This window comes from Malus domestica, chromosome 10 (genome assembly GCF_042453785.1).
Source record: "Malus domestica chromosome 10, GDT2T_hap1".
Lineage (NCBI taxonomy): Eukaryota > Viridiplantae > Streptophyta > Magnoliopsida > Rosales > Rosaceae > Malus > Malus domestica.
The window spans coordinates 43,184,016-43,197,484 of NC_091670.1; the positions used below are offsets into that span (position 1 = coordinate 43,184,016).

Sequence of the window (13,469 nt, forward strand, 5' to 3'; positions counted from 1 at the left end):
CTGTGGGTGTTAATTACAAGGCTTAAGAGTCAAAAATCAGTTGGGGAAGAAGAAGAAGGGAGAGAGCGGGAGAAAGTTTGGGGGTTGCGGAAGAGAAAATAGGGTGAAGAGCACAAGTGACAAGCCATTTTCCTCACCCTGTGGGGGGATCATGCTTCTGCTTTGCATTTCAAGGTATAGGAAGAGGTTAATTACTATGTTTGCCTTATGTGTATACGTACCTTCTAATATTTCACAAAGGCAAACTTCACTGTCTTCTTTTTTCTCTCCTCCGTGAGAGCCCTTTCTCTCCTCCGTAAGAGCTTCTAATGGGGGATTAGATCCGTACACTATTGGCTATAGGTCAGCGAGTGGGGTTTGGTCTTTTATTTGGAAAGTTTGTGAGGAGCTCCCTAATTTGTTTGCCAGATCTGATCTGAGTGTGGGCCGACCAAAGAACTAAAGGAAGGTACAGTAATGTGAGCAGAGTCATTTTTTGACTCTGGGAAGAATCCTGCTTTGTAAAATGAGGCATTTATCTCTCGTCTACCCTGGATCCCTTCAATGTGGTAGGGGCTGTTAGAAGTTGTAAGTGGTGATGAGGATTTATTCCCACACCCACTCTCTACCTACCAAATTTGAGGTATTGGTGGGTGTTTAGAACAATCCTCTGCTTTGTTAAGGTTTTAGATGTGGTAAGGAAGGTAGGGACCACAGTTTCCAGTTCCGACTAAGCTTGGGGCGATTAATGCACTCATTTCTCTGTCATTAATTGTTGTTAGGGTTTCGCTTCACCAAAGCATTAAAGTTCAACGACAAGATACATCTTAGTAATGTCCTGAGGTACGTACTTATATCGCTCCTATGAGTGTTTATTATGATAAGAAATCGTAAGAGACGGAGAGCAATCAAGAAAGGAAAAAGTTACAACCCTTACAGAAACAAAATTCACAAGGACTCCACACTCCATCCCCCTCAACTCATCTATTCCAACGATCCAGAGCACAAAGCAAAGCATGGCAGAGCAGGAGATTAAAGACTTGGTGATTCACCTTGATAAATCCATGGATGTGTTGACCATGGAGCAAGGGATAGATTTGGTTGGGGCGGCCCTACTGAGTAAAACCTTGAACAAGTGGGTGTTCAAAATATCCTCAGGTCTTCCTGGAAGGAACTGGGTGAAGTAGAGATAAAATGGGTAAAAGAGAATACTTTCATTATAAAGGTGCAGGATGAGAGCACTGCTGCAAAGATTCTAAGTTAGGTTCCATGGGCAACAATGGAAGAAAACTTTTATGTGAAGAGATGGCCAAAAGACTTGGTGCTGGAAGAAGTGGAGCTAGAAAAAAATCCCATTTTGGGTACAGATCAGGGGGGTGCCACCCTGCCTCATTTCGGAAGCCAATGTACAACACCTCACAAAGGAAATAAGGGAGTTCATTGAGTTAGAAGACCCGGCTAAAACTCATGGCTTCATTAAGGCCAGCGTAGTGGTTGATACTCGTACCCCTTTGACTACTGGATGCTGGCTACCAAGAGATGAAGAGAAGGATACCTAGGTGGATTTTAGATACGAGTGGTTGCAAGACTTTTGTTACCGGTGTGGGCGAATTGGTCATGCGATGAATGAATGCTCATTTGATCAAACCAGAGGAAGAACGGTTGGCTATATGGAGTGGACTAAAGCGGCACCTATTCGTGATCTGATTGAAACGTCTGGACCTCTCAACATTGGGATGGGTGAGTATAGACAACCGAGTACGGCTAGGAAAGGTACGAGGAAGGTAACCCTACAACCTAACAAACTTGGAACCATGGGAAGCAATGTAGGAGAAGGAAGTAGCTAGATTGAGGTTGGGTCTCCTAGAGGAATAACTAGGTGCAGGAAATGGTGGAAGCAAAGTTACAGGGTAAACCAAATTGGTATGGATCCTGGGTCTCTCATCCCTCACCGGCTAACTTCCCAGGGTCACCAATACCTGAATCGACAGAACGCCCACCATCAGATGCAAGCTGGCTCAACCTCAGTGGTCATATAAAAGATTAGAGATGATGATACTCAAACTAGGGGAGAGTTGGCTTTGAGTAGGGTGGTGGCAGATGGTACTCAGTCTAAGAAAGGCGTAGACCTTAGCGTGATGGAGATCCACCATACGCCTATACAAAAAAGTAAAAAAGTTGAGAATAGTGAGGAGAGGAAAAAAAAGTGGCAGATAAGCTTAGGATAATGAGCATCAGGGAGAGGTGTCTGATGATGGAGGAAGCCTTATATACGGAGGAAGAGTCTAAAGAAATCCGAAAGGAATACAAGGAAATGTGGGAATTCATAGAGAACATTTCGAAGACTACGAGGAGGAACCCACAGGAAAGACGTGAGTGGTCGAGCTCTCAAGGCGGTGGTGGCTGGCCTAATACAACTACACGATCACCATGACACACCTATTTTGGAATTGCCATGGTCTTGGGTCGGACATGGTAGTTTGAGCCCTACATGGGCTAATTAGGAAATACAGACCTTCTATGATCTTTCTCTTGGAGACTAAAATGAAATATCATAGAATTGACGGTGTTCGTAGGAGAATGGGTTCCCAAATGGTTTCAATGTAACCCCGGTTGGTATGGCTGGTGGTCTCAACCTATGGTGGGATGATTTAATGGAGGTTAAGATTATGTACTCTTTAAAGCATGTCATTGATGCATGAGCCATGGGAATGGGTGAAATCAGGTGGTCCAGGGTGACAGGAATTTATGGTACGGCTTACAGAGAGGAGAAATACCAGTTCTAGGGTTGGATGAACACCTTCTTTAAACCTATTGACATTCCCTAGTTGTGTGGAGGAGATTTTAATGAGTTTATCTGGGAGTCTGAAAAATCGAGAGGCGCAGCGGTTCTGTACAACCGCCCTCATTTCTTAGCACACTTCATGGAGGGCTTGGAGTTAATTGACCTTGACTTCAACGGACTTCCCTTCACTTGGCATGGGACACGAAATGGGACTCTTGTGGAGGTTAGGCTTGATCGATGGCTGAGCAACTGGTGTTGGCAGGATTGTTGGTCTAACACCTCTGTTACCCATGACACTATGGTGGGCTCATACCACTGCTCGCTCATAATCCAACGTGACCCTAACCAGGCTAAATGTAAGAAACATTTTTGCTTTGAGACCTTCTGGGTAAAAGAAAAGGATTGCAAGCAGGTATTGAGACATGTTGGCATCGTGCTTGTAATGGTGATCATGTTTCTAGGTGGCAGCTGAAGCTTAATGATTGCAGATCCAGGTTGATCAGATAGAGCAAACAAAAATTTAAGGTGTATGCGGGTGAAATTGAGGAGCTAATAGGCCAACTCGGGGAGTTGAAAAATAATTGGGCGACAAATGCGAATAGAATCCAGGAAATTACCATTACGGTTGACAAGCTTCTGGAACAAGATGAATGTTTTTTGCAGCAAAGGTCTCTGGTCAAATGCCTTCGTAATGGTGATGCTAATACTGCATTCTTTCACCAATCAACCCTACAAATGAGGAGAAGAAATAATGTGGTGAAGCTCAGGAAGGATGATGGCATGTGGAAGGAGAACCCAAACGGTCTTAAATATTTAATTGATGAATACTTTATCAACGTGTTTAAATCTGGGGGTCCTAGGGAGCGGGGTCAGGTGCTGGAGTGTATCACTATGTCGGTGACTGATGAAATGAACCACACTTTATTATTACGGATCACACAGGAGGAAATTGCTATTGCTGCTCGACAAATGGGTGACTTAAAGGCCCCGGGCCCTGATGACTTTCAAGGAATTTTCTACCATTCCTATTGTGACTGTATTGTGAAGGAGGTTAACGAGCTGGTTATGTACTTGTCGAACGGAGATACTTGTCCTTGGCAATTTAGTGCGACCCATATTGTTTTGATCCCAAAGGTTCCAAACCCGGAATTTGTATCTCAATTCCGACCAATTAGCTTATGTAACTTCTCCTATAAGGTGCTCTCCAAAGTCTTATCAAATAGACTCAAGCCTTTACTCCCCAAGATTATTTCTCCTATGCAGAATGCTTTTGTTGGGGGAAGACAAATACAGGACAACATTGGGATAGCGCATGAGCTTTTCCACTTTCTTAAGCTCAGGAAAACAAAGTCTAAGTTCGAATTGGGTATTAAACTGGACATGCACAAAGCCTATGACCGTGTGGATTGGGATTTCCTGGATGCGGTTATGGAAATGATGGGATTTCACAGTACTTAGCGGAGGATTATCATGGGGTGTGTGACCTCGGTTAATTTTGCTATGCTTCTCAATGGTCAACCGGGAAATAAATTTGTCCCTTCGCGGGGGCTTCGACAGGGCGACCCTCTTTCCCTGTACCTATTTCTAATGGTCAGTGATGTCCTTTCTAGGATGATATGCCGTTCTACGGAGACCAACAACATACAGGGGTATGGAACAGCCATCATGGCCCTCCCATTTCCCACATCTTCTTTGCTGATGATACTCTCATTTTCTTAAAGGCTGATAGGTCAAACTACCAGGTGTTGGGCCGGCTCATTGAGGATTTATGTGTTGCCTCTGGTCAGATGGTAAACTTACAGAAATCTTGTGTGTTTTTTAGTGCCAACATTCATGCTGCAATTTCAGAGGAGTTGGGAAATATTCTTGGGGTTTCGGTTGTATCAGATCCTGGGACTTACTTGGGAGTTCTAGCTATTTGGGGTCGATCCAAGAGTCGTGGCCTTGCTTATGTGAAAGGTAGAATGTTTGGAAAAATCCAAGGATGGAAGCAGAGCACTTTATCCCAAGCTGGCAAAGAGGTTATGATAAAATATGTGGCCCAAGCCATACCTGCTTACCCAATGAATTTATTTAAATTTGCAGATGCAGTCTGTAATGAATTGGACTCCATGATTATGGGGTTCTGGTGGGGGCAGAAACATGGTGAAAAAAAAAATCATTGGGTGTCTAAATGCAAATTAGGCCACCCAAAGAATATTGGGGGTTTGGGTTTCAGAAGTTGCAAAAGTTTTAATGATGCTCTCCTTGCTAAGCAATGTTGGAGGCTGATTGTGGAACCAAATTCGATCTGGCCTCTGTTCTCAAGGCCAAGTACTAACATTGCTATTTTCTAGACGCCAAATGGGGAAGCCGTGCTTCGTGGGCCTGGACTAGTTTACTCGTGGGTAGAGATGTTATCATGCAAAGGGCTAAGTGGCAGATTTCTGATGGCCGTGAGGTGCGGTTTTGGATTGATCGTTAGCTGATAAGCTCATATTTATATATATTTTACATCATATTCACTTATTTTTTTTCTTAGTTAGTTCCTTATATTTTTGAGCTATTTACTTTGTTTTTGTGTTTTGTAGGATTTGTCAAGCAAATAAAAGAAAAATAGCACAAGTGTGATTTAAAGTAACAAATTCGTCAAAACTGCGTGTGTAGGTCAGCTAACTTTGGAAGCAATTTGCGAATAGCTCATAATGAATTAGAGAATGAGCCTTATATTCTTGGAAAGCTACGGATGTCTATTTTCTGGAGCATTTCACATATTGCTAATATCATTTTTCTAGAAGACGTTATGGCCGTTTTAACACTGAAACGTTCCCAAGAGGCTGAGCAATTTGTAACTGACAAGAAAGCATTGAAAGCAATAAATCCAATAAATCTAGCAGCCAAAACTGATGCAGCAAAGAACAAGCCAGCTGACACCTATTCAAATATCAGAGGAAATGAAATTAAAGATGAGGATTAAATGGGAGTAATTGGCATAAAGGCTGCCCAAAGAGTTACAATTGTTTTACCAATTTCTCTCACTTATTGTCAACACTAAATGGCTGTTAGTGGGGTGAGTTAAGGAGAAGAAATAAGGTAGCAAGCAAGAAGAAAAAGGTTGCAGGTTGCAGCGGCAAAGATAGAGAAAAAAAAGATAGAAAAAAAAAGGAAAGGAAGGAAAAAAGGCAAGGCTGCTGCATTGGGGAAGGAATGAAAGGAATGAGGAAATCTTGGCATTCTCTTCTTTCGGTTTTATCTTCTCAAACTCATGTTTTTCTTTTGGTTTTATTTGAGAATTATGTGTAACTAAATTTTTAGAAGTTAGGGGCTGTTTTGAAGCCCCGAATATGATTGCAAGTTTGTTATGACATTTCGTTTGAATTACTTTTATGAATGGATGAAAATTGGTTCACTACTTGTCTCATTGATGAATTCTTTATTTGTTTTCTATGGATGCATACGTAGTAAGCATATCTAGGATTCTAACGCTATGAATATGTGTGTGCCTGCCCTGTCGAATGAGGACCTATATATGTTCTAGAGTAGTACTTGTTAATTGCGATTAACATGTGAACCAATTTCTAGGATAAGTAAGACAACGCCAGTACTTACAATGCCTTGTGATAACTTAAACTCTTTTGGTTCTTAATGATTTCTACTTGTTAAATCTATGAACACGTCATTCTAGATTGCATGCTAGGGACTAAGTTCAGTTGAAAACGTCATTCTCTTAACATACTATGTAACAAAGAGTAATAAATTGAGTTCTAACATTGAGCCAACTTGAGCATCTTCATCAGGAAATAAAAGGAATTTGAATAAAACATAACATGTTTGCATGATTATTTGGTGGTGGATAACAATACCCCTAACTCGTTTTTCTTAATTTGTGAACTATTTAAAATTTGCTTATGTCATGTTTTTGTTCGATTTAATTTTAATATAAAATCAACTCCAAAAATCCCAAAACTTTGTATGAGTGTAGCTCTGTCTGTCTAGTGTTTTCATATAAAATTTCATAGACTTTAGATATGTTTAAGTCAGTCTAATAATTATTTTGCCGTGGCTGGTCAGTAGGGACAGTAGCCCAGTTTTTGTGACATTTTAAGTAGTTAAATAAAACAATCTTCTGCGGGAAATACCCTTATTTTCATATGCTACAATTGACAAATCTTAATATTAATAAGGAAAATAAATAAGACATTTGTGTGCTACTTTGTGGTGTGCACTTAATCCTATCATTAGCTCATCTCCTTCCCTTTGGGCCATCATATTCCGAGGGGACCGGTGCATGTTACACTAGATACTCGGGTTCAAACCTTTCTGTGCCCAATCACCAGATCGTGGGACTTGAACTCTCTCCTCCCATTCCTCTTCACAGAGGAATTGGATGATGTCACAGGCTCTGATGTGGGTATTGGTTCTGGATTTGATCGTCTCATCTGACATGAGATGAAGACTGGTGTCTACACGGTGAAATTTGGGTACCTCTCGTTGCAAACTACTGCTAGCCCCCCACTGCCTTCTCGTCCATCCACGTCCCGCACCACTCCTGAGTGTGTGTGGAAAATTATTTGGAAGCTTCAAACCCCGACAAAAATCAGGTTTTTTCTATGGAAGACTTTCCACCGCTCTCTTGCCACGATGGACGACTTGTTCATTCGTCAATCTACCCCTAACCCGATCTGCCCGATCTGCCTTTTCCAAGAGGAGTCAATTGTGCACCTTATTTTACTTTGCCCATGGGTTGAAAAAAATCTGGTTTGGATGGGTGTTGAATTATAAGATTAACAGAAGTGAGGTCTCAAGTTGGGTGGATTGGTTTGATCAAGTGGCGTTCATTCGGTTGGGTGCTAATGGGGACTGGTTGCACGTGCTCTCTTATATTGCCTTCACTTGTTGGCACATATGGAAGTCTCGCTGCAATTTTGTGTTTAATCAGAGACTAATTAACCCTACCCAAGTGGTTTGTGCTATTAATAACTCGACGGGAGCCTTTACTGCTGCTACCCGCCAGCTGTATCATCTCTCGTCTCCTATCCCTCTTGTGGATGTTAGTCCATCTAGGTGGTCCCCCCTTCCACGATGTACAAGAAAATCAATGTTGATGCTAGTTGGTCGAAGCAGACACGTTTCGGCTTTGCGAGAATTATGGTAAGGGATGATGGTGGCTCTTTTATGGCAGCGGTCAGGTATGCTTTTCGATCCCCTTGTGTTGGTGCTGCTGAGGCAATGGCTATCCTTAAGGGGTGTGAATTTGGTCTGTCGCTGAGGCTCAGGAAGGTGGTTGTGGAATCTGACTCCACGGAGTTTATCTCGTCCCTGGTGGACTCGCAAGATAATGGCAAATGGGAAGCTTTCCCTTACTTAGTAAAAGCTAAAAATCTAGGGGATTCTTTCCAGAATTGTCGCTGGTCTTGGATCTTAAGACTAGCCAACATGGCGGATGATGATTTGGCGTTGCAAAGTTGCTCGGAGATGTGCGATGTTTTTTGGGTCAACAGACCCCCATCTTCGCTTGTTCACGTCCTTCACAACGACGGGATACCTTGCCCTGCCGGGGGGCTTTGGAGAGGGTGACGTAATAACTAGGTTACTGCGTCTCCATTGTAACTATCTCCTTTGCCCTACGTCTTTTCTTTACTTTTGTTTTGCTTGCTTGCCTCCTTGTAGGCTTTCTTGTTTTGTTTGGAATCTTTGCCCGGTTTGAATCTACTGTTTCCAAAATTAAAAAATTAAAAAAAATAAAAGGAGAATGGAATGAAAAGTAGGCCTAGGAGTAGTTCTTCTTCCTGGGAACAAATTATTACACACGTATCTAGGTTGTTGCTGATGATGCTCTCTCTCTCTCTTGTTGACATTTGGAGGGGCTGAGGGAACAAGGATTTGTTTAGTTTAGAGTAATGTTAGAGAAATTAAATTTGTAAACAAAATTTGCAAATTAAATGATGTGTTACTAATAAGAAATTAGCACATTTATAAATGTTTAAGTAATAATCCAATCATCAATTTTGATGCCATTTAGTTTACAAAATTTTGTCTACAATTTTAGTCTCCCTAGTATTACTCTTTAGTTTATGGTGGAATCTAACGATGTGGGGATTGAAAATAATGATATAGTTGAGCATTGTTAGACGAGGAATGATAGCTAAATTTCTTTCTTTAGTTTACTCATATGAGCCCAGGGAGGCCAAGGGTTTGCTTATGGGTGGGAAATTTACGTGAATTGGAACACATTATCCTAACCAACTAGTAACTCATATAAGTCCCGGGAAGCCAAGAGATTGCTTCTAAGTGGGTTTTTGTTTTTGGTAAAGAAAGAAAAAAAAAGTAGTTTAGATTAGAACAAGCGAGTTGAATCTGGTAGGAGAGAAAAAAGATTAGCTTTTGAAAATAAAGGTAAATATAGAAAAATAATAATGAGTTTTTTCAAAAGAAATAAAAATTGTGTTTATGTTAATAGAATTCATGTTACACTTAATAAATGAGAAAGATAAGTGAAAAATGCAAATAAGGAAGGTAGCTAGATTCTTCTATTCACACCTCCTGCTTCTGGGTGGGTTTTTGTTTTTGGTAAAGAAAGAAAAAAAAAGTAGTTTAGATTAGAACAAGCGAGTTGAATCTGGTAGGAGAGAAAAAAGATTAGCTTTTGAAAATAAAGGTAAATATAGAAAAATAATAATGAGTTTTTTCAAAAGAAATAAAAATTGTGTTTATGTTAATAGAATTCATGTTACACTTAATAAATGAGAAAGATAAGTGAAAAATGCAAATGAGGAAGGTAGCTAGATTCTTCTGTTCACACCTCGTCCCTAATTCCACTCTTCACTAATCGCTTAGTAGTAGTTGATGAAAATCAACTTGCGAAATAGGAAATAACTGATAACGCACGTGCACTGTGCAGGACAAAGAAAGGAACGTGGAATGGAAACTTATATTGCATTGAAAATTGTAGCAGGCACCAACTTCATCTTCATCTTCATGATGGGATGTATTTCTTTCTCTCTATAGTCTATATTAATGATATAATGAACAAATTAACGTGATTGTGACTTGAAAACCACCAAGATCAACAACCAACTTTATCATTCACTTAACAATATATGGCCCTCCTATAATATTAATATCAAACAACAAACACTGCTAAAATATTATCTCGAGATTGAAAAAGGTGTCACGGTAACAAGATGATCGATGATTTACATGATTGTGCAAGCTGAGGGATTTTCTTCATAATACCCCCTGTTGCCACTGCCGTAACTGTCATACACAGGCCTCCCATAATAACCATCATACTGGATGTACGGGGATGGCCCCCCGCCATAACCACTATGGCACGACCCACATGCACGCCCATGGTAACAATCCATACAACACGCTTGAACAGGCGGTGGGTACCCTGGCACATAAGGAACCGGCTGCATATAAAGAGGAGAATGCTTCACTAGCTCCACCGGTGGTATAGACTTCTGGACCTCCTTGGGTGTGTCTGCCGGTTTAGATTTGTCGGCCTCTTTGGGTTTTTCTATGCCTTTAGGTTTGTCTGCAAGCTGTGGCTTGGGCTTCTCGGGCTCTTTGATCTCGATGCTTTTGATAACACTCCCACCTTTGTAGCAAATCTTGTCCCTTATCTTTTCAGGACTGCAGCATACCACTTTGATCACCACTTGGTTTTGCTTCTCGTCATATATCTGATCTTGTATTTCTCTTGTTCACAAACACACATTAATTTACTCAGTTTACATTTAATCAAAATTAATCTTATTTTCCCAAAAAGAAAAAACTTTAACTATGGTTTTTCATCAAATAACTATAGACGAATCAAGGAGAAGAGAGACTCACGAGGGAATTTACGAAGAACTTTTTTGACCTTCTTGTAGCATTTGTGACACTGAAGATCCACCTTCAGCACCATAATCGTAACCTGAATTATCCATTTTTAATATTAATAGAAAAAATATGTACATTAACCAAAGATTGACAAGAATGAATCTTCAGAAAATATATAAATATACAGAAGATTGTTGTGCAAAAGTGTAGACAAAAAGAAATGGAACATTGCTGCTGGACAATCAGGGTTCTGACTGACTGAGAGGGAAGAATCATGGTGAAGGTATGTGGCAAAATCAGTAACAAAGAGAGAGAGAGAGAGAGAGAGAGAGAGAGAGAGGCGAAAAACAACAAAATAGCACAGAGGAGGGGACATGGGTTCTTATTAGGATATAAATAAAAGAATGGGAACCACAAAACTTAAACAAGAGCTTAAAGCCTTTTAGTTTTAGCCGTACAAATCCTCATTTGGGTTATTTGCTTATCCTTGGAAGAAGAAAATGAAGAGAACGCAAACTATACCAAATATTACGTACCTTTTCCTTTTCCCCCATTGCAGTGAGTAGTGGAATGAGAACTTCTCAACTAAAATGATTGAATGGGACTACTGCTCTCATGAAACCGACTTTTATAATTATTAGTTATGAGCACGCACCATGTGTGTGAACCATTTCATTTTGTTTTTTATTTATTAAGAAGTGTGATTAGTTTTTAAAATTTTAAAAAGAGTATGAAAAAATGATGATGGAACAATTTCTCTTAATAAATCCATATTTTATCTTAATATTACATAATTACTATTTTACCCTCCTTATGTCAATATTATGTATCAAAAGTGAGGGTAAAATAGGAAAAATAGAGATATGTTTGTCATTTTCTCAAAAGATATAAAATTACTATTTTGCCATCCTTATGTAAGTATTGTGTATTAAAAGTGAGAGAAAAATTGGAAAAATGTGCAAAAGATACAAAATTACTATTTTGCGCTCCATATGTAAGTATTGTGTATGAAAAGTGAGGCTAAAATTGGAAAAAAGGGGGAAAAAGTTGACAACAAGGGTTTTCCTAATATATAGTATAGATATATACATATTTCTACAAAAATATATAAAAATAGGAATATAATTCGGTGGAACAAAGCAAAAGAGAAAGAGAGAAGGAGAGAGCAATATAGGAAGGTTGATTTCATGCTATGGTGGACAAAAGTTTCATTGTAACTGTAATACGAGTGGTATACCATGTGTAAGTGGTGAGAAATTTTATTTTTTAAGTTATTAATTTTTTTAACACAAGTAGCTCATTATTTTTATAATAACATGTACTGTACCATTCTGTATTCTGAACACATTGAAAGATCTCTACTATAATGAGTGAGGGTTTTCGTTATACGAAGATAGTTTCTAATGATCGCTAAAAATTGCACTTTCTTGCACATGCATGTGCTGGCTTTGATTCACCCACCTCAACTTCCATACTTTCCAACTTCCTGCTAATATTATTTTAAGTAAATGAGTCCATGATCAAAATAAAATTACATCCTAAGTTAATTATAATTATTAAAGTTCACATAGAGTTTGGTGGAGAGGAGAGCTGCCAATATTATTTCAAGATCGTCAAATTAATGGAGAAAAAACTATATTGTAAGGTCGATAGTTTGGTCAAGTTCACTTATGGATCATGCACCCCCACATGGCACATGGAAATTCCTCCAGTTGTCCCTAGCTCTTAAGTGACAACAGGTGCCACCCATATTTGACTAGCTACTTGAAGTTTGGTTTGCTAATCCAAACCGGTGAAGACACGTCTAGTGATTAGGATAACGATTTGGATGCAATTGATACTTCATCATTTTAGAACCAGGGGTTTCGATTTACCGGCATACGTACATACATGACGCATCACATATATGTGGAATTTGGCGTGGAAAAAATTAATGTAATAACCCTATTACCTGCAATGTACTGGAGAGACAATGGATGATCAAAATTCAAAATGCGTGGGCTCCAGACGACAGAAGTGTGGCTACTGCCTCAGAAAACCGTTCCAAGTGTCACAATTTCATAGAGGTGGGTTGGCTCACGCGATAGTGGTTGATCAATCCGATTTGATCTTTTCTTCTTGTTTAAGGGTTTAGCAGTCCATTTATTAAGTGCATCACAGCTCATTCATTTGTACGTATGACTTGATATGTTTCGTGTTGATACAACCGACATGGAAAATGAGGATGAGATTAGTGGACACTAGGTGTGTTGATATTTAAATTTGAAAGTTTTAACAAAAATTTCGCGGTACTGTTCATTTTAACGAAAAATCACATTTGTACACTAAAAAGTTAAACATGGTATCATTCACTTTACTCTTTATTTTGTCATTATCGTTAAAACTTTTTTCAAACTATTTTCTTTAGTTTTCCTTTTAAATTAATTACTTGTTTACTTAATTATCTTTTTGGTGCAATGAGGTTTCAAGACTAGAAAGTAGTACACTATGTTAGAGTAAATGTAGAAATATAGAAAATCAACTGAAGAATGACTTTGAGGTACAACTTGAATCGTTTCCTTAAAGTGTTATTTGCCCACACTTGAATGTTTGCTAAAGGGTTCTTGGCAAATCACTTTCAGGATACAACAAAGTATGAAATATTCGATTAGAAAAACCGAATTGTATTCCCTTAGAAATAACTAGAAAGAAATTGTATGAATGTGATGGAGAAAGAAGAGAGAGCAAAGAAATTGTGTAGACAACAAATTTCTCAAAGAATTTTCTCTTCTTCCAATGTTATCAATATATAGAGAGAATACAGCTAATCGAAAGTACATAACTTTTGAAGTCATATTGGTTCAATATGTCATATCTGTTTGAACATATACAAAGCATTATCCAAAGGGCATTTTAATGA

The 13,469-nt window shown here is 39.2% G+C and overlaps 1 protein-coding gene across 3 annotated transcripts in view; it reads right to left on the reverse strand.

The window, feature by feature from the left end:
- LOC103446810 (protein PYRICULARIA ORYZAE RESISTANCE 21-like) overlaps positions 1–13,469 on the reverse strand; it is a 44,153-nt gene that overhangs the window by 14,366 nt on the left and 16,318 nt on the right. The window contains exons 1-3 of one of the 3 annotated variants that reach the window (XM_008385949.4): positions 11,107–11,237; positions 10,583–10,664; positions 9,657–10,445 (exon numbers count right to left, since the gene is read on the reverse strand). In XM_008385949.4, coding sequence (XP_008384171.3) covers positions 9,940–10,445; positions 10,583–10,664; positions 11,107–11,124 — 606 coding nt within the window. In that variant the 5' untranslated portion in view covers positions 11,125–11,237 and the 3' untranslated portion in view covers positions 9,657–9,939. Of the gene's footprint in view, positions 1–9,656; positions 10,446–10,582; positions 10,665–11,106; positions 11,238–13,469 lie in introns of those variants that run through there. The other 2 variants (XM_070806447.1, XM_070806446.1) reach the window with 2 other exon arrangements.